The 23,172-nt window shown below is 40.5% G+C and overlaps 1 protein-coding gene across 1 annotated transcript; it reads right to left on the bottom strand.

Annotated features, from left to right (window-relative positions):
- Positions 1-11,692: 11,692 nt before the first annotated feature.
- On the bottom strand, positions 11,693-13,990 carry LOC118556782 (monocyte chemotactic protein 1B-like). Its single transcript, XM_036125045.1, has 3 exons — positions 13,787-13,990; positions 12,477-12,591; positions 11,693-12,381 (listed from the first exon to the last, which is right to left on the bottom strand). The coding sequence occupies exons 1-3, from the start codon at positions 13,845-13,847 to the stop codon at positions 12,267-12,269; spliced, it is 291 nt and encodes a 96-aa protein (XP_035980938.1). The 5' UTR covers positions 13,848-13,990; the 3' UTR covers positions 11,693-12,266.
- Positions 13,991-23,172: the final 9,182 nt, after the last annotated feature.

Here is a 23,172-nt window from a genome sequence, read left to right as displayed (position 1 = left end):
CTAGTGCGTAGATTTTTTTTCACTTCTATAAAAAATCCTTAATGAGGAAGAACGTGGTTTCCCTGCCTGACCAAAACTCTAGTTTCTCCCACTACTGCATACAATACATGAACACTGAAATAAAAAAAAACTCAGCATAGTTGATCTGAGACAATAGATGTAATATGCATCATGTTTTTTTATTTCCACTTACAATCTGAGCCATAGAAGAAAACGTAATTGTTCCTCCAGTATCCCAATCTGGTGTACTGTGACCTTGGTCCTTTCCGATCAGACCAGGACATCCCAAAAAAGAAGCACTAAAAATGTGAAAAAGGAGATAAAAATGTAAAATAACTGGTGTCTGGGCTTACAGAGCTAAACAGGATTAGGCCTGTACTTCTAAATTAACAATTTGGTCAGCCGTGACCCGGATTTGACAGAAAGTGGAAGAACTTTTTAAATTTGGGCATGAAGAAGTAATCTTTTACAGTACCACAGGGTCGACCCGAAAAAAGGTAAGGGGATTTTCAGTCTCCATTGGCGAAATGTTAGATGTTTAGGCTAAATTTAAGTGGTGTTGTAGATGAGAAGCTTTCTTCTCAAAATATCAAAGATTGAACAGAGCAACTAGTATGAGAGGATTGAATGGAATTTATGTTGAAACCGAGGAAGGACTGAATGGGATTTATGTTTAAGTCTACGTCAAAAACGTAAAATAAGATAGAGACTATAAAATATAAATAAAAGAAAATAAAAAAGATAAAATACAAAGAATAAAAATATTCCCGAGATTTGGCTAGCTCCACTTCAGATTGACAAGCTCTGATGAATTTAAAGCTGGGACGGAAAACTTTCCTTGAGAAAGGGGACTCTCTAAAGTAGTTTAGCAATAGGGCCGGTCAAGATACGTTAACATCTTTAAAAGTTGAGGCTAAGAACAGTTAAGAACCTGAATGGTGAAACTGTTATAGAATAATAGAGATTGAATAGAAAGGGATCCCAGGGGGATAATTAAAATTATCCCCTATCCCCTAAATTATCCCCTAGCCTCACGGCTAGGGGATAATGAAAAGATTCTGCCGAATACGGAAAGGGTATAGGGGTCCTTCTGTGACACGATAGCTGTCTGTCTTAATATGTTATTTTTGTTATGTCTTGTTAAACAGTTTGTCTCGGTTAAAATGGGATCCATTGTGTGAGAGAGAAGGAGAGACTGATTGAGCCCCGCAGCTCTTCAAATGTGGGTGTCTCTGTGTGTATTTCTGTGTGTGTGGTGTGTGTGTGGCTCCAAGATAGTGAGACTTTTTCTGTGGCTGCAGTGGAGAAGTACTGTGGAGCAGATTACATTTGAGTAAGTAAAAAGTGTTCATTATGGAGCAAAAATCTGGCTAAGATTTGGGTGAAAGTGAAGAGGAATTTGGAAATCATTCGGAAAAAAGGTCGATGCATTAATGATGTTTGTTGAAGCGCAGGAACAGTTTGAACGGAGAAAAGTGATTTGAAGCGTTAACAGCAGCTGATGGGTGAGTTACATTGGAGAAAACACGGCTGGCATGACGGTGAGTTTTGGAGCAAATTTTATTTTAAATCGTAGCCTAAATGTCAGAAAGAGGTTAGAACTTGGGAAAAGTTGCTGGAAATTTGGGAGAGCATTAAACATTTGCTTGAGGTACTTAAAAATAGAAAAAAAGGAAGATACCTTTTGTAAGAGCATAATTTTAATTAGTGTCATCTATTGCAAAATAGCATATTGAAATGCCTAAATGAGTTTTTACACTTTTAGAAATAAAATATAATTTGCGAATAAATGGTGATTAAATTTTTTTCATTGTTTGATAGCTCTAGTTATAATACATATATAAATATAATACACCAGACTTAAATCTAGCCAATTAACAGAGAGCAGGAAACAGCACACTGACAGCTTCGGCTCATTGCAGGTCTGGGAAAACACAAGTGAGCAGAACTAAAAGTTAAAAGTTAAAGGTTAAATGGTGAAATGGAGCTTAATTGGGTTGGCAAAAGGGCAATGCTGCTGATTTGATAGATTTTGTTAACCCTGCATCTAGTCATGAGTCAGTTTTGGAGGTAATCCTCAAATGAAGCAGCTAATGTTGAGGAATCTATGACAAATGTTAATGGCTTGCATCAATTAATTACAGATACTGATATTGCAGAGCGGCAGAAATTAGCAGGAACGGAAAGTATTAAGGCGAAATCACAGGACTGACCCCAAAGTCTTTATTATATGCAACCACATTCTTAAAGTCCCACCAAAATGCAGATGCCCTTGTTACACAGTAATTTAGGAGCTGAGGAATGTTCTCCTTGTTCATTTGGTGAAATGCAACTTCTGGTGAATAAACTTCCCAGCATTGCTGCTGGTGGTAGATTGTGGCTGGCTGAGTTAGAAACAAATTTAACCAAAGGCACAAAATTGAGTTTAGAGCTATTTTAGGATGAAACTTTATTGTTTTTAATAATTTCTTCCTGGGCAGATGTAGTTATACATCATTTTCCCTTATCCACTTAAGCAGAGCTTCCTATGTTTGACTGGGATTCAAAACATCAACCGAAAAAATACATAGATCAGGCTGCAGAAGAATGGATCAAACACAGGTGTGGATCCTAAAACAAATCAGTCCAATTTGGGTGAATTATTTAGAGAAGTAGTGTTAAAAGGCGTATCCTCTTCAGTATCTCAGCTGATGAACTTAAATCCGGATACGCTTGCTGGGAAAAAACATTTGATACACTATTTGCATGTGGCTCACAGGGAGGAGAGAAAGATAAAGCTTGAGTTTGATAATTACTAAAAGTTCTAAAATTACAGTTAGTGGAAGCAAAACAGACAGTGAGTATGAGAAAGTAAATGATTGAACACAGGTCTGTCTCAGCAGTTACTTATCATATTGATCCAACCCTGACAGTCCCACCTCAGTCTCATTTAATTCAAGGAGGGGGGCTGCCTCCTCCTGTTTCTATCCTTCATTTAATTGCAGGTCTGTTGATCCTGGACATGGAGGCAGATGGCGATGTGGTGGTCAGTGCTGATTCGAGTTTGGAGCAATGCACTAAGCATTCAGAGCTGATATGGTGAATCTGTTAGAGCACCCATCGATATCTGCCACAACTGTGGCTATCTGAACATTGGCCGTGTGATTGTGGGCTGTTTCACACCACCAGCAGGTCAGCCTGGCATGGAGTCACCAATGCCTAATGTGACCTTACCTCAGAAGGTCAGTACCCCAGCAAGGGGATCATACTCCCCATGAACAATGTTTAAACACCCTAAGAAGGATGGCCAAGGCTGCATGAACAGCGCAGATCCCAAGCTGTCAAGGGAAATGACTGCATGAACTTTCAGCACACATTGGAGCCACATATATTTAAAACATTTAATAATCAAGCTCCATCATATATCAGAGCTCTGATTACCCCGTATGTTCCTAACAGAGCACTTCGCTCTCAGACTGCAGGTCTGCTGGTGGTTCCTAGAGTCTCTAAAAGTAGAATGGGAGGCAGATCCTTTAGCTATCAGGCTCCTCTCCTGTGGAACCAACTCCCAGTTTTGGTCTGTGAGGCAGACACCCCGTCTACTTTGAAGACTAGGCTTAAAACATTTATTTTTTGAGAAAGCTTATAGTTAGAGTGGCTTAGGGTACCTTGAACTATAGGATTCGGTTGCTCAGGGACATAATGACAACTTTCCTTCACCCTGCTACATTCTCCTACTTCTCTCCATTTTTGCAGTAATTACCACTATTTCATCTTTATATTCTCTCTCAGTTTGTTCTCTTCATAGCATTGCTCAGAGCTCATCCGCTTAGCTTTATTTCTCTCCTAGATGAAGCCACTAAAAGGAGCTACTACTGCCTCTTTACTCTTTTTTAAAGGGGAAGTCCGGTCAACAAGGAAAAATCAGGGGATCATTAGCTATAACTAAAAGTAATATGTTTGTGGTTATTTAATGAATTTAGCGTTAATCAATAAGAAAATAAAAGCATAAATTGTCGTCTGGATCACTGTGTATGGGGGCGGCCATTATTGCCGAAATATGGGCAATATTGGCCGCCTGATGTGGTAATGTGGTCTTGTTTTCTTTAAGTTAATTGCATGTCTTTGACTTTTCTGATTTGGATTTGCTTGTTATTTCCTTTTGGTGTTGCTTGTCTTTTTGATTGTGTTTTGATTTTGAAGTGATCACCCATACCTGGCGACGCCCACCGCGATCACAGGTGTTCTCTATTAACAAAACTGCATGCAGATTCTGAGACGGGCAATAAAGAGAGCTGTGCAGCTGAAGCGGGAATCGGAGCCGGACAGATCAGGTGTGAGAACGGCAGGGCGACAATGCTGGTGGATTGATGGCTGCAGAGGTTCGTCCAACCGGTCGCTGTCAAGGAACAGACGACCGGGCGTTGGAGTACGAGTGGCCGGTTTGCCGTCGAGGTTCGCCGTGGTCGTGGAGGATTGATCAGCTGGTGACAAGCAAGGCTGGAGGACTGGCTGCTGCAGAGGTTCGTCCAACTGGTCGCTACCGAGGAACGGATGACCGGATCGCCGCTGAAATTCGCCCGTGGCCGTGGAGGACCGGTCGGCGGGTGACGGGAGAGGCTGAGCACCGGAGGGGACCGTGGCCGGATCGCCGTCGAGATTCGCCATGGTTGTAGAGGATCGACCAGCTGGTGACGGGAAGGACCAAGCTGAGGAGAGGATCACGCCCCCCCCCCCTTTCGGGGAAGCTAAGAGACAATTTGTCCTTTTTAACAGACTTTTTTTTATTGACTCTGCTGCTCCTTACTGCCTTACTTTTTACTGACTTCTTTTTTTAAATAAATTATTGTTAACTCTTACGGCTCGTTTCGTTAAAACCCTGCCCACAGTCACTGCAGTTCCTATTTATTAAATTCACCACTCAGGTGCCACAGATTCTGGCGTTGTTGACAGGATACAGGATGCAGTAGGATTGTGAGCAGTGTTTTAATAGATTAACAAAAAAAAAAACAAAGACGGAAACTTTTATTGGTGGTTTAAAAAAAAAAAAAAAAAAGCAAACATATTTTTCTTTTAAAAATGATGGTGCCTATTCATCCTGGTGCCCCATGAATCCCTAAATTTATATAGTAAAAGATTTTGATGGTGCTATAATTCAGGTGATAAGGTGGTTCGTGCCCCTGGACTCTGATGCAACCTGCAGTGCTGTTTAAGAGGAGGCTCTTCTATTGGAAGAAAGATTACAGTCCAATATGGCCTCAAATGACATGTGCTGCGGTATGGAACTCTAATGCTGATCGATCTCACCAGCAGAGTGACGTGTGGAAACAGGAGCTGAAGGAGGAACTCCTTGAGGAGCCCAGGGACGAGAGGTAAAGGTTCCAGTAAAAAGTGAGGGTGATCGAGGGTCGCGCTCAAGCAGGACCAGCAGGGAGAGACTACTGCGCCCTGGTGGAGGCCCTGGAGGAGGCCCTGGAGGAGCTCAACACTGTTTCAGTGGGCTGCACCCTGGCTGTTGTCAGAAATGGTAGGCTCCCTGTCCACCCGAAGGATTTGAACAACTTTCCAATTACCCTTGGGCCGTACCAAGAGATTGGCCGCCTCTACCAAGTCGACGACGTGGATGTCCACGGGGGTCGAGATGTCGACCTAGCTGTTTACGACAGTGGTGTGGTACAAGTCGGGCTTGTAGGATGGGGGTTCCCTAGGGGAGAGCCAAGGCTTCAGCCTGCAGAGGCTAGTGGAACAACCAGGTTTAATACCTGGAAGTCGGTAAGCTGGCCACCCTAGTGTAAAAATTGGAGAAAGTGTTTTTCTAAACATGATGATCTTGGTCGGACGGATGCCGTCAAGCACACCATTCCAATGGGAGATGCATGCCCTCCAAAGGAGAGACTCAGCCACCACTCATGTATAAAGAAATTAGGTCAGTGCTAGCAGACATGTTGGGGACACAGGTCTGGTTTATCATGTTAGGCCAGAGAAGGGTGGGAAGGAACGAACCTTGCACAGAAAAGCTCCTTCCACTGACACGTTGGGAGAACAAGCTCCCATTGAAACGTATGAACTGCCTGTAATGCTCTACCCTGTTAACGAAGAACAAGTATTGTGCCGTTCTACACGTGCTACAAGAGGTCAATTCCCTTCTCGCTATAGAGACTAAATGTCGGCCGGGACTGGCCTTGTTAAAGTGTAGTGGGATGTGGTAATGTGGTCTTGTTTTCTTTAAGTTAATTGCATGTCTTTGACTTTTCTGATTTGGATTTGCTTGTTATTTCCTTTTAGTGTTGCTTGTCTTTTTGATTGTGTTTTGATTTTGAAGTGATCACCCATACCTGGCGACGCCCACCGCGATCACAGGTGTTCTCTATTAACAAAACTGCATGCAGATTCTGAGACGGGCAATAAAGAGAGCTGTGCAGCTGAAGCGGGAATCGGAGCCGGACAGATCAGGTGTGAGAACGGCAGGGCGACAATGCTGGCGGATTGATGGCTGCAGAGGTTCGTCCAACCGGTCGCTGTCAAGGAACAGACGACCGGGCGTTGGAGTACGAGTGGCCGGTTTGCCGTCGAGGTTCGCCGTGGTCGTGGAGGATTGATCAGCTGGTGACAAGCAAGGCTGGAGGACTGGCTGCTGCAGAGGTTCGTCCAACTGGTCGCTACCGAGGAACGGATGACCGGATCGCCGCTGAAATTCGCCCGTGGCCGTGGAGGACCGGTCGGCGGGTGACGGGAGAGGCTGAGCACCGGAGGGGACCGTGGCCGGATCGCCGTCGAGATTCGCCATGGTTGTAGAGGATCGACCAGCTGGTGACGGGAAGGACCAAGCTGAGGAGAGGATCACGCCCCCCCCCTTTCGGGGAAGCTAAGAGACAATTTGTCCTTTTTAACAGACTTTTTTTTATTGACTCTGCTGCTCCTTACTGCCTTACTTTTTACTGACTTCTTTTTTTAAATAAATTATTGTTAACTCTTACGGCTCGTTTCGTTAAAACCCTGCCCACAGTCACTGCAGTTCCTATTTATTAAATTCACCACTCAGGTGCCACACTGACATCACATTCTGTGACGTGGATAAGTGGAGCAGCGACAGCATTTCTCCGCACTTTCCAAGCAAAGTCAATAGGAGCCGTTCTACACAGCTGCGATCATCAACAATTTTTCGAATTTCCAGAGGACTTCACTTTTGAAATTCGCAAGAGCTATTGTTGAAGCAACAATACTCACGTGCATGGCAGTTGAATGTTCCAATACATCGGCTAAAAGTGGAAAAAACATTGGTTTTTTCACCTTTCCGATTTATCATCCACCTTGGGCTGTTTTGCTGGATTACCACCGTGAAGAGAGAGGATTTGCCATCGTGCCTCTGGCCAGAGAGGAAACACGCGTGTGTGGCCAATATTTCGAAGAAGAATGTCTTCAAGATTACATGAGAGCGAGACTTTTCGGTAGGTTTTTCTTTTTCATAAGGTTTTATAAGCTGGAAAAATTTGTTTACCCGACCGTAGCGGCGGAGGGATACGACACACTTAGGAAGAGTGCTCACTGTGGCGAATCCCACTTATTTTATACGACTTTGGTCTTATTTTTTTCTAAAGTTGCTTGTAAATTTCATGAGTTGCGGGTTGCAGGTTTTTTTTGGGCTTGTTTCTGAAAGTGAAGTCGATTGTTTGGGGTCTAAACTAAGTGACGCTGAAATATCCCTCCGCCTCGTAACGCAATGCAGCTAATTCTGACAGGAGCGGAATAAACTCAGAAGGAGCCGCTCTGACCGTATTTTCTGCAGTTTACGGTTGCAATAACTGATGATAACTGCTGAAAGTAGATTAGGCGGTGCAGATCACCATTTTGAGCAGAGATTGGTTCTAAAGATGAGTTTTATACTCATCTTATAACATTGCAGAACCTAACCCAAAACGGTACTTTAATGCTTATTTGTTGTCTTTTTATGTCTCTAAAATGTTAAATTAGTATTAATTTAAATTTAAATGCTTAATGCCATGTCTATCTTTGTTTAAGGGGTTAAAAAAATATTTTGGCATGAAAACGGATGTTTATTTACAAGGGGACAGATAGGGCATTGGGACTTGCTCTACAGCCGATACCGCACAGTGACGTCACAAACTGGGAGGAAGCAGTACTGTTCTTCACCAAGATTGCTGCCCCCATAAAAGGACCTTCAAATGAAAATTACTCTTAATTAAAAAAGCTTATTATTTATTGAACAGTGTGTAGTAATTTTATATTTAAAGTACTTTCAGCAGTTTGAATTCTGATTTTGACCGGACTTCTCCTTTAACTATAGAAAGTACTCCTTGACAAATGCGTCTGGTTTTCGTTTTTGTGTGCCTGCTCTGTCTTTTCAAGAGAAGGCATTGATCATAGTTTAATAACTGTAATTAAACTGGAATGCATTGATTTCAAATCTGTCTGCATGATTGGACTGGCTTGTTTGTAAAGTGGCTTGAGAAGATTTCTGTTGTGAATGGGGGCTATAAAAGAAAACTGAATTGAATTTAACATATGGGCCTACTGAGCAATCACATCATATGCCAGCCATACATTCTGTACTTGGTCAGGGTTCTTTTTACATGAACAGCCAGGAATTACATCAGTGGACATGGTAAGGCAAGGCAAGTTTATTTATTTAACACTTTTCGGTAACAAGACGATTCAAAGTGCTGGTATTAAGATAATATAATATAATATAAGATAATATAAGATAAGATAAGATAAGATAAGATAGGGCTTTATTGTTCTCACATTGGAGAAATTTACTTGCCACATATCGACTTAATAAACAAAAAGAATGTGCCAAAAGGAGGAGAAGTGCATAAGGTATAAGGTATATACAGTGTGTCCACATATGTACAGTGTATCAAAAAAATAAAAAAATAAATAAATAAAGGTACAGGGGAAATAAAGCAGATATTTAGGGTGACTTATGTCGCCTCAGGTGACTTATATACCTCCTGAGGAGGTGGAGGCGGCTCTGGCCCTTCTTGTACAGAGCGTCTGTGTTATGAGTCCAGTCCAGTTTATTGTTGACGTGAACACCCAGGTATTTGAAACTCTCCACAGTTTCTATATCCTGCCCCTGGATGTTCACAGGTGAGTGAGGTGGGGGTCTTCTCCTGAAGTCGATCACCATCTCCTTGGTCTTACTGGTGTTAAGACACAGATGGTTCTTCTCACACCAGTCCACAAAGTCCATGATGACCGACCGGTACTCCAGCTCGTTCCTCTCAGACACACAGCCCACAATGGCCGAGTCATCAGAGAACTTTTCAAGATGGCAGCTGTCCGTGTTGTAGGTGAAGGCCGAGGTGTAAAGGGTGTAAAGAAATGGAGACAGGACGGTGCCCTGGGGGGCCCCGGTGCTGCAGAGTGCCACCTCTGACCCCGTGCTGCCGCACATGCTGAGGTAGTCGATGGTCCAGTCAGCTAGATGTTTGTCCACCCCAGCTTCCTCCAGCTTCCCCCTCAGCAGCACCGGTCAGATGGTGTTGAAAGTGCTGGAGAAGTCAAAGAACATGTTCAGCATTCCACATGTGGCACTGTTGTGTTTAGTCTGCATTGTTGTCTCTGGTGTCTCTCGTCTTCCTGTTGAAAATACTCCTTAGATTGTCTGTAGAGTTTAGGTCTTTGGTTAGACTTTCGATTCTTCACACTAGACCTCAAGCAGCTTGGGTCCTGCTCCTCTCCACTCTTTCTCTGCACTCTAGGACTCTTGGTTTAAACATGAAATGCACCGAAGCTTGAATTAAATAAGGGAAATGTATAACATTTTGGATGGAATTAAAATGTATTGAGATGGGTCTGTTGGTATACATTTTTTTGGTTGCTCTGATTATTTTACCAGATTTTACTTTGCTTTTAATGTTATATCTTATGAGCTGGGCTGTACAGTGACACAGTGGGTAGCACTGTTGCCTTGCAGCAAGAAGGTTAAGGGTTCAAATCCAACCCTGGGTATATCTGTATGGAGTTTGCATGTTCTCCCTGTGCATGCGTGGGTTCTCTCCAGGCACTCTGGCCTTCTCCCACAGTCCAAAAACATGACTGTTCGGTTAATTGGCTTCTCTAAATTGAGATAGGCACCAGCAACCCCCGTGACCCCATGAGGGATTAAGCGGGTCAGCAGATAGATGGATGGATCTTATAAACCAGTGTGTGTAAAATAAAGGAAACCAGACATAACATGACTAATTTGAATGCCTCAAAACAAACAAAATTACATAATACTGGCCATCATTGGCAACCACTTTAAATCTATCGATATATTTTATTAGGACTAACGACTCATGTCCTCCTGTACTGTTGAACAGATTTAAATTTTAGTTTTGCAAGATCTGCTGGTTCTCCCTGTGTTTATAGGGCTCTGTATTGAGCGGTCACACGTTTTACTTAAAATCTTTTCACAGTCTGTCAACTAATATTCATGGCACATCAATAAATGAAAAGTACTGGATCCCTCATTGTTGACTTTTGTTATGGGAAAAGTAAAAAAAGAAATTATCAAATTGCGCCCTCTAGTGCCAAAATAAACTCAATAATATCTTGTTGAAAATCTCACAATTTCTTAATCCTTAATAAAACAAATCTATATAATTTAATAGAGATGCAAATTTGATTTGTTCTTGTTGGATTTTACATGTACTGTAATTGTATATTCACAAATAAATAATGTGATCTATGTTGAGCACCAAAAAAGAAGATCTTAATTATGCGTTATGGGTTGCTGGTTCTCTCGTACCACTGTGGTGCTGGTGGGGGGAACGGTTTACCGCACAATATGCTGGGGTGCCCTCAGGATTAGTTCCACTGTGACATCTGTGTGCCCTATAATGCACGATGACAGTGAGATAAGACGACCTAGGTGCAAAACGTGACCACAAGCAGACTTTATCAAGTCCTGGTAATGCTGTCTAAGGCTGTGGTTCTCCAACTTTGCACAACATATACCCCTCAAGTAACTTATAAGGTTATAAGGAAACATGTCTTTAGTTTGTTGTGCTATTCCTTATAAAGACAGAAACAAAATAAAACAAAGTGATAGATGTGGTTGAAAGGTGCAACCCATTTTTAATAAAAGAATTCTACCAGTTCAAGCCTAAACTTCGGTTAGCAGTTCACTGCTAACCGAAGTTTAGGTTATTATTATTATTATTATGAATATCCTGAAGTTGGTATTCCAACTTGATCAATAAATCCAGTTTACTTAAAAAAGGCGAGGTAAGGAAAGGTAAGGCAGGATATCTAATTATCTTATTTTAGGGGTAAAAAATACTAATTCCATTGGCAAATAGTGTTATTTAGCTGCTCAAATCAAGGAAAAATACATAATTTCAAGAAAAATGTACTTACTTTTAATTCCTTTTTTGCAGTTTGCCATTTAGGATTCAGATTTTTACTTTGAGGGCACACTTTACAGCCAAAACAAAGAGGAGCTTAGACTCACAAATAAACTATTCCAGACAGCAAATTTCTCTTATCTAGTGAGTTGTAAGTGTGATAAAATGGATGTCCTCACAAGAAGTTGTTACGGACCTTTGATCTTATCTAGTAAACTGATTTGGACCTTTGAGCATGACTTTTGAGAACTCAGTTTATGAGTGGGCCATAAGATCTGCTACGATGAATGCTCAAAAGAAAGTGACCCCAGCTTCAGCCCTAGCTTCAACGACAAAAACAACGAGAAAAGGAGAGTTTGTTGAATTTTGAAAGTAATCTAGCTTTATTTTGCAAGAATCACATTGGTTTGCATACAGAAAAAATGGATTACACTTCTGAATGGATTACAACTTTTCCATCAGTCATTCAATGAGTTCAAAAGCATCACTATAAAAAGACTTCAAATAAAGTTAGATAATCAGGCAAGTTCCTCATACATTAGCAAGTGCAATAAGTCATAGCTTATATAATCAAGATGACACCACGTGGATTTGGAAGACATCTGTCTTTTACAATAGAAATACTTTCTCAGGTCAGTTCAATCAAACTCCAAATAATAGAAAAGCTCATAGTGCTGACGGTCAAAGTTTAAATGTTGTATTTAACACAAATACACCTGTTGTTCAATAACAACTATAACAATAAAAAAAAAACTTCATTTATATGAAGATAAATTTATTCCCCTTCATGTCATCCTGGTAGTCTACCATCAAATATCAGAATATTTGGTAAATATCGTAGAAAGAGAGCAGCTGTTTTCTGTAAGAAACTGTAGCATCAAAACCAGCCTAAATGTTCAGGTTAGCTGGTTTGTGGACATATTATCGGCACGTTTACAGGTTGGAGTTGGAGCCTGCAACATTTTTGTTGTCCAGGTAGCTGATGAGCTCCTTCACCCAGGGGGCTGAGGGTTTGACACACAGCTGACGGCCGGCCACTGTGTTCAGCCTGGACATGGACAAAGAGGAGGAAGAGGAGAGCGTCAGCAGATTCAGAGGAAGATTGAGTCTCACTGGTGTAATTCTGTAACAGTGAATACTCACAAGATGCCGGGGTTGGAGCAGCGCTGACTGGTCTTGGTGTAGCTCACAACTTTATTTATTGACACATTGTCATTGAATTTGAAGCAGCACTTCTTTGGGCCAGCTCCACGCAGACCTGCAAACAGCAAAAAACAAAAAAACAAAAAAAGAGGATGAATATCTCAGAAACATATTCAGCACCAGGTTCCACTCTGTCAGTTCCCTTTCTTAATTTCCTGTTAAGCTGTAAAAGGGCACAATCTTTTTCTCGTTAAAGAGATTGTGCTGTTTCCACCTTTTTTTTTGTCTCGCTCAGAGCTTACTTCGCTGTGAGTGGCCAATATGACTGGAAAAGCGCTATATAAGTTCAGTCCATTTACCATTTACTCTGACGTTAAAATCAAAATGCAGATTTGGAAAAAAAAGCCGTGGTCATATTTAGAAGTGCGTTAAGGTGTAGATTGAAGGTGTTTGAATCTGTTTTCAACTTTCTAAACACGTGGGGCTTAAGAAGACAACACATCCTTTCTGTAAATTGTGAATCAATTAAGTTATTGGTGTTTGTGTACCCGCAGGTCAGAAATTAACCCTAAAAGCCTTTTGTAAAACAACAGGGAATGATTAAAAACAATGAGCCAAGGCAGAGTTATAAACTTTCTATACTGTAGAAGTAACTAATACTTAACTGGTCACTAATTTGTCTTTTATAATTAGCAAACATGATTTGATTAAACACACCTTCCCTGCCTGTTGTATAATTGTTTTATGGCCACTCACCACAAAACTCATTAAAGTTGCACACTGCAGTAAATTTGGGTTTAATCGCTTGTGTTTCAATAAACCTTTGTCACTAATTTTGCGTTCAAAAAGGTTGTTCAAACAATTACTTTTCTAAAAACATTGATCACAGCTGCTTCAATACATGCCGAACCCTTTAACATAGGCTAAAAAAAAGCTAATTTCTGCAGCTAATCAAGCAACTACAGATATTGTATCTTATTTCTGGAAGATAACTTGTAATTCTTACACATAATTTGATATTTAAAAAAAATAATCCTGTATCTTTCATAAATATTCATCTCATTCAAAGCAAACCATTAAATGATTTATATGCGAGATTTGACTTTAAATTTTCAATTTGTCCAATTTCATTTTGCCTAAATCCAGAATTTAATAACAATATTTTGGATCATTTTTCTTAGTTAGATCAGCATATCTTAAACTCTCAAGCTTTTTAGATAAACTGATGTGAAAATTTAAAAGCTGATCGACCACAGCCATTAAATGCTTTAAATCCTTTTTTACATCATATTTCAAAGCTATATTCTTACCCTCAGTGAGAGCGACGACAGCCATCAGCAGCACAATTGCAGACAGAGCAAGACGAGCCATCCTGAGCTGAGTGTTTGTTGGTGTGAGGGAGCAGCTGTGAGTTGAAAATCTCAGCTAAGTTCAGCTTGTTATCTCTGATGTTTGGAGAACGTTCGGCCTGCATACTTATACACAGCGAACAGGAAAACACCCCAAATCAATGTCATCAACCTTTCGGAGGGGAATTACCTACGTAAATGGAAAATTATTGGGTCCTTTGTGTCTGCTAGTGCGTAGATTTTTTTTCACTTCTATAAACAATCCTTAATGAGGAAGAACGTGGTTTCCCTGCCTGACCAAAACTCTAGTTTCTCCCACTACTGCATACAATACATGAACACTGAAATAAAAAAAACTCAGCATAGTTGATCTGAGACAATAGATGTAATATGCATCATGTTTTTTTATTTCCACTTACAATCTGAGCCATAGAAGAAAACGTAATTGTTCCTCCAGTATCCCAATCTGGTGTACTGTGACCTTGGTCCTTTCCGATCAGACCAGGACATCCCAAAAAAGAAGCACTAAAAATGTGAAAAAGGAGATAAAAATGTAAAATAACTGGTGTCTGGGCTTTCAGAGCTAAGCAGGATTAGGCCTACTTCTAAAGTAACAATTTGGTCAGCCGTGACCCGGATTTGACAGAAAGTGGAAGAACTTTTTAAATTTGGGCATGAAGAAGTAATCTTTTACAGTACCACAGGGTCGACCCGAAAAAAGGTAAGGAGATTTTCAGTCTCCATTGGCGAAATGTTAGATGTTTAGGCAAAATTTAAGTGGTGTTGTAGATGAGAAGCTTTCATCTCAAAATATCAAAGATTGAACAGAGCAACTAGTATGAGAGGATTGAATGGAATTTATGTTGAAACCGAGGAAGGACTGAATGGGATTTATGTTTAAGTCTACGTCAAAAACGTAAAATAAGATAGAGACTATAAAATATAAATAAAAGAAAATGAAAAAGATAAAATACAAAGAATAAAAATATTCCCGAGATTTGGCTAGCTCCACTTCAGATTGACAAGCTCTGATGAATTTAAAGCTGGGACGGAAAACTTTCCTTGAGAAAGGGGGCTCTCTAAAGTAGTTTAGCAATAGGGCCGGTCAAGATACGTTAACATCTTTAAAAGTTGAGCGTAAGAACAGTTAAGAACCTGAATGGTGAAACTGTTATAGAATAATAGAGATTGAATAGAAAGGGATCCCAGGGGGATAATTAAAATTATCCCCTATCCCCTAAATTTTCCCCTAGCCTCACGGCAGTGAGATCAGGCGATTTGTTTATTACAATTTGAAAAGATTCTGCCGAATACGGAAAGGGTATAGGGGTCCTTCTGTGACACGCTAGCTGTCTGTCTTAATATGTTATTTTTGTTATGTCTTGTTAAACAGTTTGTCTCGGTTAAAATGGGATCCATTGTGTGAGAGAGAAGGAGAGACTAATTGAGCCCCGCAGCTCTTCAAATGTGGGTGTCTCTGTGTGTATTTCTGTGTGTGTGGTGTGTGTGTGGCTCCAAGATAGTGAGACTTTTTCTGTGGCTGCAGTGGAGAAGTACTGTGGAGCAGATTACATTTGAGTAAGTAAAAAGTGTTCATTATGGAGCAAAAATCTGGCTAAGATTTGGGTGAAAGTGAAGAGGAATTTGGAAATCATTCGGAAAAAAGGTTGATGCATTAATGATGTTTGTTGAAGCGCAGGAACAGTTTGAATGGAGAAAAGTGATTTGAAGCGTTAACAGCAGCTGATGGGTGAGTTACATTGGAGAAAACACGGCTGGCATGACGGTGAGTTTTGGAGCAAATTTTATTTTAAATTGTAGCCTAAATGTCAGAAAGAGGTTAGAACTTGGGAAAAGTTGCTGGAAATTTGGGAGAGCATTAAACATTTGCTTGAGGTACTTAAAAATAGAAAAAAGGAAGATACCTTTTGTAAGAGCATAATTTTAATTAGTGTCATCTATTGCAAAATAGCACATTGAAATGCCTAAATGAGTTTTTACACTTTTAGAAATAAAATATAATTTGCGAATAAATGGTGATTACATTTTTTTCATTGTTTGATAGCTCTAGTTATAATACATATATATGAATATAATACACCAGACTTAAATCTAGCCAATTAACAGAGAGCAGGAAACAGCACACTGACAGCTTCGGCTCATTGCAGGTCTGGGAAAACACAAGTGAGCAGAACTAAAAGTTAAAAGTTAAAGGTTAAATGGTGAAATGGAGCTTAATTGGGTTGGCAAAAGGGCAATGCTGCTGATTTGATAGATTTTGTTAACCCTGCATCTAGTCATGAGTCAGTTTTGGAGGTAATCCTCAAATGAAGCAGCTAATGTTGAGGAATCTATGACAAATGTTAATGGCTTGCATCAATTAATTACAGATACTGATATTGCAGAGCGGCAGAAATTAGCAGGAACGGAAAGTATTAAGGCGAAATCACAGGACTGACCCCAAAGTCTTTATTATATGCAACCACATTCTTAAAGTCCCACCAAAATGCAGATGCCCTTGTTACACAGTAATTTAGGAGCTGAGGAATGTTCTCCTTGTTCATTTGGTGAAATGCAACTTCTGGTGAATAAACTTCCCAGCATTGCTGCTGGTGGTAGATTGTGGCTGGCTGAGTTAGAAACAAATTTAACCAAAGGCACAAAATTGAGTTTAGAGCTATTTTAGGATGAAACTTTATTGTTTTTAATAATTTCTTCCTGGGCAGATGTAGTTATACATCATTTTCCCTTATCCACTTAAGCAGAGCTTCCTATGTTTGACTGGGATTCAAAACATCAACCGAAAAAATACATAGATCAGGCTGCAGAAGAATGGATCAAACACAGGTGTGGATCCTAAAACAAATCAGTCCAATTTGGGTGAATTATTTAGAGAAGTAGTGTTAAAAGGCGTATCCTCTTCAGTATCTCAGCTGATGAACTTAAATCCGGATACGCTTGCTGGGAAAAAACATTTGATACACTATTTGCATGTGGCTCACAGGGAGGAGAGAAAGATAAAGCTTGAGTTTGATAATTACTAAAAGTTCTAAAATTACAGTTAGTGGAAGCAAAACAGACAGTGAGTATGAGAAAGTAAATGATTGAACACAGGTCTGTCTCAGCAGTTACTTATCATATTGATCCAACCCTGACAGTCCCACCTCAGTCTCATTTAATTCAAGGAGGGGGGCTGCCTCCTCCTGTTTCTATCCTTCATTTAATTGCAGGTCTGTTGATCCTGGACATGGAGGCAGATGGCGATGTGGTGGTCAGTGCTGATTCGAGTTTGGAGCAATGCACTAAGCATTCAGAGCTGATATGGTGAATCTGTTAGAGCACCCATCGATATCTGCCACAACTGTGGCTATCTGAACATTGGCCATGTGATTGTGGGCTGTTTCACACCACCAGCAGGTCAGCCTGGCATGGAGTCACCAATGCCTAATGTGACCTTACCTCAGAAGGTCAGTACCCCAGCAAGGGGATCATACTCCCCATGAACAATGTTTAAACACCCTAAGAAGGATGGCCAAGGCTGCATGAACAGCGCAGATCCCAAGCTGTCAAGGGAAATGACTGCATGAACTTTCAGCACACATTGGAGCCACATATATTTAAAACATTTAATAATCAAGCTCCATCATATATCAGAGCTCTGATTACCCCGTATGTTCCTAACAGAGCACTTCGCTCTCAGACTGCAGGTCTGCTGGTGGTTCCTAGAGTCTCTAAAAGTAGAATGGGAGGCAGATCCTTTAGCTATCAGGCTCCTCTCCTGTGGAACCAACTCCCAGTTTTGGTCTGTGAGGCAGACACCCCGTCTACTTTGAAGACTAGGCTTAAAACATTTATTTTTTGAGAAAGCCTATAGTTAGAGTGGCTTAGGTTACCTTGAACTATAGGCTTCAGTTGCTCAGGGACATAATGACAACTTTCCTTCACCCTGCTACATTCTCCTACTTCTCTCCATTTTTGCAGTAATTACCACTATTTCATCTTTATATTCTCTCTCAGTTTGTTCTCTTCATAGCATAGCTCAGAGCTCATCCGCTTAGCTGTATTTCTCTCCTAGATGAAGCCACTAAAAGGAGCTACTACTGCCTCTTTACTCTTTTTTAAAGGGGAAGTCCGGTCAACAAGGAAAAATCAGGGGATCATTAGCTATAACTAAAAGTAATATGTTTGTGGTTATTTAATGAATTTAGCGTTAATCAATAAGAAAATAAAAGCATAAATTGTCGTCTGGATCACTGTGTATGGGGGCGGCCATTATTGCCGAAATATGGGCAATAATGGCCGCCTGACATCACATTCTGTGACGTGGATAAGTGGAGCAGCGACAGCATTTCTCCGCACTTTCCAAGCAAAGTCAATAGGAGCCGTTCTACACAGCTGCGATCATCAACAATTTTTCGAATTTCCAGAGGACTTCACTATTGAAATTCGCAAGAGCTATTGTTGAAGCAACAATACTCACGTGCATGGCAGTTGAATGTTCCAATAAATCGGCTAAAAGTGGAAAAAACATTGGTTTTTTCACCTTTCCGATTTATCATCCACCTTGGGCTGTTTTGCTGGATTACCACCGTGAAGAGAGAGGATTTGCCATCGTGCCTCTGGCCAGAGAGAAAACACGCGTCTGTGGCCAATATTTCGAAGAAGAATGTCTTCAAGATTACATGAGAGCGAGACTTTTTGGTAGGTTTTTCTTTTTCATAAGGTTTTATAAGCTGGAAAAATTTGTTTACCTGACCGTAGTGGCGGAGGGATACGACACACTTAGGAAGAGTGCTCACTGTGGCGAATCCCACTTATTTTATACGACTTTGGTCTTATTTTTTTTCTAAAGTTGCTTGTAAATTTCATGAGTTGCGGGTTGCAGGTTTTTTTTGGGCTTGTTTCTGAAAGTGAAGTCGATTGTTTGGGGTCTAAACTAAGTGACGCTGAAATATCCCTCCGCCTCGTAACGCAATGCAGCTAATTCTGACAGGAGCGGAATAAACTCAGAAGGAGCCGCTCTGACCGTATTTTCTGCAGTTTACGGTTGCAATAACTGATGATAACTGCTGAAAGTAGATTAGGTGGTGCAGATCACCATTTTGAGCAGAGATTGGTTCTAAAGATGAGTTTTATACTCATCTTATAACATTGCAGAACCTAACCCAAAACGGTACTTTAATGCTTATTTGTTCTTTTTATGTCTCTAAAATGTTAAATTAGTATTAATTTAAATTTAAATGCTTAATGCCATGTCTATCTTTGTTTAAGGGGTTAAAAAAATATTTTGGCATGAAAACGGATGTTTATTTACAAGGGGACAGATAGGGCATTGGGACTTGCTCTACAGCCGATACCGCACAGTGACGTCACAAACTGGGAGGAAGCAGTACTGTTCTTCACCAAGATTGCTGCCCCCATAAAAGGACCTTCAAATGAAAATTACTCTTAATTAAAAAAGCTTATTATTTATTGAACAGTGTGTAGTAATTTTATATTTAAAGTACTTTCAGCAGTTTGAATTCTGATTTTGACCGGACTTCTCCTTTAACTATAGAAAGTATCCTTGACAAATGCGTCTGGTTTTCGTTTTTGTGTGCCTGCTCTGTTTTTTCAAGAGAAGGCATTGATCATAGTTTAATAACTGTAATTAAACTGGAATGCATTGATTTCAAATCTGTCTGCATGATTGGACTGGCTTGTTTGTAAAGTGGCTTGAGAAGATTTCTGTTGTGAATGGGGGCTATAAAAGAAAACTGAATTGAATTTAACATATGGGCCTACTGAGCAGTCACAGTCATATGCCAGACATACATTCTGTACTTGGTCAGGGTTCTTTTTAGGTGAACAGCCAGGAATTACATCAGTGGACATGGTAAGGCAAGGCAAGTTTATTTATTTAACACTTTTCGGTAACAAGACGATTCAAAGTGCTGGTATTAAGATAATATAATATAAGATAAGATAAGATAAGATAAAATAAGATAAGATAAGACAAGATAAGATAAGATAAGATAAGATAAGATAAGATAAGATAAGATAAGATAAGATAGGGCTTTATTGTTCTCACATTGGAGAAATTTACTTGCCACATATCGACTTAATAAACAAAAAGAATGTGCCAAAAGGAGGAGAAGTGCATAAGGTATAAGGTATATACAGTGTGTCCACATATGTACAGTGTATCAAAAAAATAAAAAATAAATAAATAAAGGTACAGGGGAAATAAAGCAGATATTTAGGGTGACTTATGTACACTCAGGTGACTTATATACCTCCTGAGGAGGTGGAGGCGGCTCTGGCCCTTCTTGTACAGAGCGTCTGTGTTATGAGTCCAGTCGTTTATTGTTGACGTGAGCACCCTGGTATTTGAAACTCTCCACAGTTTCTATGTCCTGCCCCTGGATGTTCACAGGTGAGTGAGGTGGGGGTCTTCTCCTGAAGTCGATCACCATCTCCTTGGTCTTACTGGTGTTTAAGCACAGATGGTTCTTCTCACACCAGTCCACAAAGTCCATGATGACCGACCGGTACTCCAGCTCGTTCCCCTCAGACACTCAGCCCACAATGGCCGAGTCGTCAGGGAACTTCTGAAGATGGCAGCTGTCCGTGTTGTAGGTGAAGGCCGAGGTGTAAAGGGGGAAAAGAAATGGAGACAGGACGGTGCCCTGGGGGACCACAATGCTGCAGAGTTCCACCTCTGACTGAGAGCCGTGCAGCCGCACGTACTGAGGGCGGTCAGTGAGGTAGTCAATGGTCCAGTCAGCCAGATGTTTGTCCACCACAGCGTCCTCCAGCTTCCCCCTCAGCAGCACCGGTCTGACGGTGTTGAAAGCGCTGGAGAAGTCAAAGAACATGTGCAGCATTCCACATGTGGCACTGTTGTGTTTAGTCTGCATTGTTGTCTCTGGTGTCTCTCGTCTTCCTGTTGAAAATTCTCCTTAGATTGTCTGTAGAGTTTAGGTCTTTGGTTTGACTTTGGATTCTCCACACTAGACCTCAAGCAGCTTGGGTCCTGCTCCACTCCACTCTTTCTCTGCACTCTAGGACTCTTGGTTTAAAAATTAAAAGCTTGGTTTAAAAATGAAAAGCTTGAACTTAATAAGGGAAATATATTACATTTTGGATGGAATTAAAATGTATTGAGATGGGTCTGTTGGTATAAATTTTTTTGGTTGTCCTGATTATTTTACCAGATTTTACTTTGCTCTTAATGTTTTATCTTATGAACCGGGCTGTACAGTGGAACAGTGGGTAACTCTTTTGCCTTGCAGAGAGAAGGTTCAGGGTTCAGGGTTCAAATCCAACCCTGGGTATATCTGTAAGGAGTTTGCATGTTCTCCCTGTGCATGCGTGGGTTCTCTCCAGGCACTCTGGCCTTCTCCCACAGTCCAAAAACATGACTGTTCGGTTAATTGGCTTCGCTAAATTGTCCTTGGGTGTGAGTGTGTGCGTGAATGGTTGTTTGTCCTGTTTGTCTATGTGTTGCCCTGCGACAGACTGGCAACCTGTCCAGGGTGTACCCTGCCTCTTGCCCGGTGAACGCTGGAGATAGGCACCAGCAACCCCTGCGACCCCATGAGGGATTAAGCGGGTCAGCAGATAGATGGATGGATCTTATGAACCAAATAAAGGAAAACAGACATATCATGACTAATTTGAATGCCTCAAAACAAACAAAATTACATAATACTGGCCATCATTGGCAACCACTTTAAATCTATCGATAGATTTTTTAGGACCAACGACTCATGTCCTCCTGTACTGTTGAACAGATAAAATTTAGTTTTGCAAGATCTGCTGGTTCTCCCTGTGTTTATAGGGCTCTGTATTGACGCAGCATATCACGCATCGTTGAGATTTATTACTAATTGTAAAGCTCGCACCCATCACTGTGAGCTGTATTCTCGTGTAGGGTCACACGTTTTACTTAAAATCTTTTCACAGTCTGTCAACTAATATTCACGGCACATCAATAAATGAAAAGTACTGGATCCCTCATTTTTGACTTTTGTTATGGGAAAAATAAAAGAAAAAGAAATTATCATTTTGCGCCCTCTAGTGCCAAAATCAACTCAATAATATCTTGTTGAAAATCTCACAATTTCTTAATCCTTAATAAAACAAATCTATATAATTTAATAGAGATGCAAATTTGATTTGTTCTTGTTGGATTTTACATGTACTGTAATTGTATATTCACAAATAAATAATGTGATCTATGTTGAGCACCAAAAAAGAAGATCTTAATTATGCGTTGCTGGTTCTCTCATACCACTGTGGTGCTTGTGGGGGGAACGGTTTACCGCACAATATGCTGGGGTGCCCTCAGGATTAGTTCCACTGTGACATCTGTGTGCCAATGCACAATGACAGTGAGATAAGACAACCTAGGTGCAAAACGTGACCACAAGCAGACTCTCTCAAGTCCTGGTAATGCTGTCTAAGGCTGTGGTTCTCCAACTTTGCACAACATATACCCCTAAAATAATTTCTAAGGTTATAAGGAAACTTGTCTTTAGTTTGTTGTGTTATTCCTTATAAAGACAGAAACAAAATAAAACAAAGTGATAGATGTGGTTGAAAGGTGCAACCCATTTTTAATAAAAGAATTCTGCCAGTTCAAGCCTAAACTTCGTTTAGCAGTTCACTGTAAGTTTTATTGTCTGTTGTTCTGCTTGTTCTGTACCATTCGGGTCCTTGAATGTTCTGAAAGGCACTTTTTAAAAATAAAATGTATTATTATTATTATTATTATTATGAATATCCTGAAGTTGGTACTCAAAGTGGAAAAGTTGTAAATTTCTCACCAACTTGATCAATAAATCCAGTTTGGCTGTCCTGCTTAAAACGTACTGATACTTAAAAAAGGTGAGGTAAGGTAAAGTAGGATTATTTATATAGCACTTATCAGTAACAAGACATTCAAAGTGGGGGTTGTCTTTGTTGTGGGGGAGGTTTTATCTGATCCAATCTTTCACACACATTGTGAAGTACCTTTAGCGTTTCAACGACAAAATGCAGCATGGTTTAGTGTGGTTTGACGGTTTTAATCCCAAAATCTATGTTCTGACTTCAGAGTCAAACAAGTTGCCACCCGTACCTGTTCTTAGTTCTCTGTCATCTGCTACAATTTAAAATAGTAGTTATTGAAATATTCTTCTCTGTAGTTATCTTGTCAGGTGGTTTGTGTTAGAAGCAAATAATGGTGCCTGCTTGAGCATCTCATCATTTTGGCTGTGGCCTCACAGCTTTACCTTACAGTTAATCGGCTTCATACGAAGAGTTGAGTCCTGCTATGATCCTTAGGTGTTTGGGGTTTGGGATTTCTTTTATGTCTCTGTTTT

Source organism: Fundulus heteroclitus, chromosome 2 (assembly GCF_011125445.2).
Source record: "Fundulus heteroclitus isolate FHET01 chromosome 2, MU-UCD_Fhet_4.1, whole genome shotgun sequence".
In the NCBI taxonomy this organism is placed as follows: domain Eukaryota; kingdom Metazoa; phylum Chordata; class Actinopteri; order Cyprinodontiformes; family Fundulidae; genus Fundulus; species Fundulus heteroclitus.
This window is presented reverse-complemented; position numbering and strand designations above follow the sequence as displayed.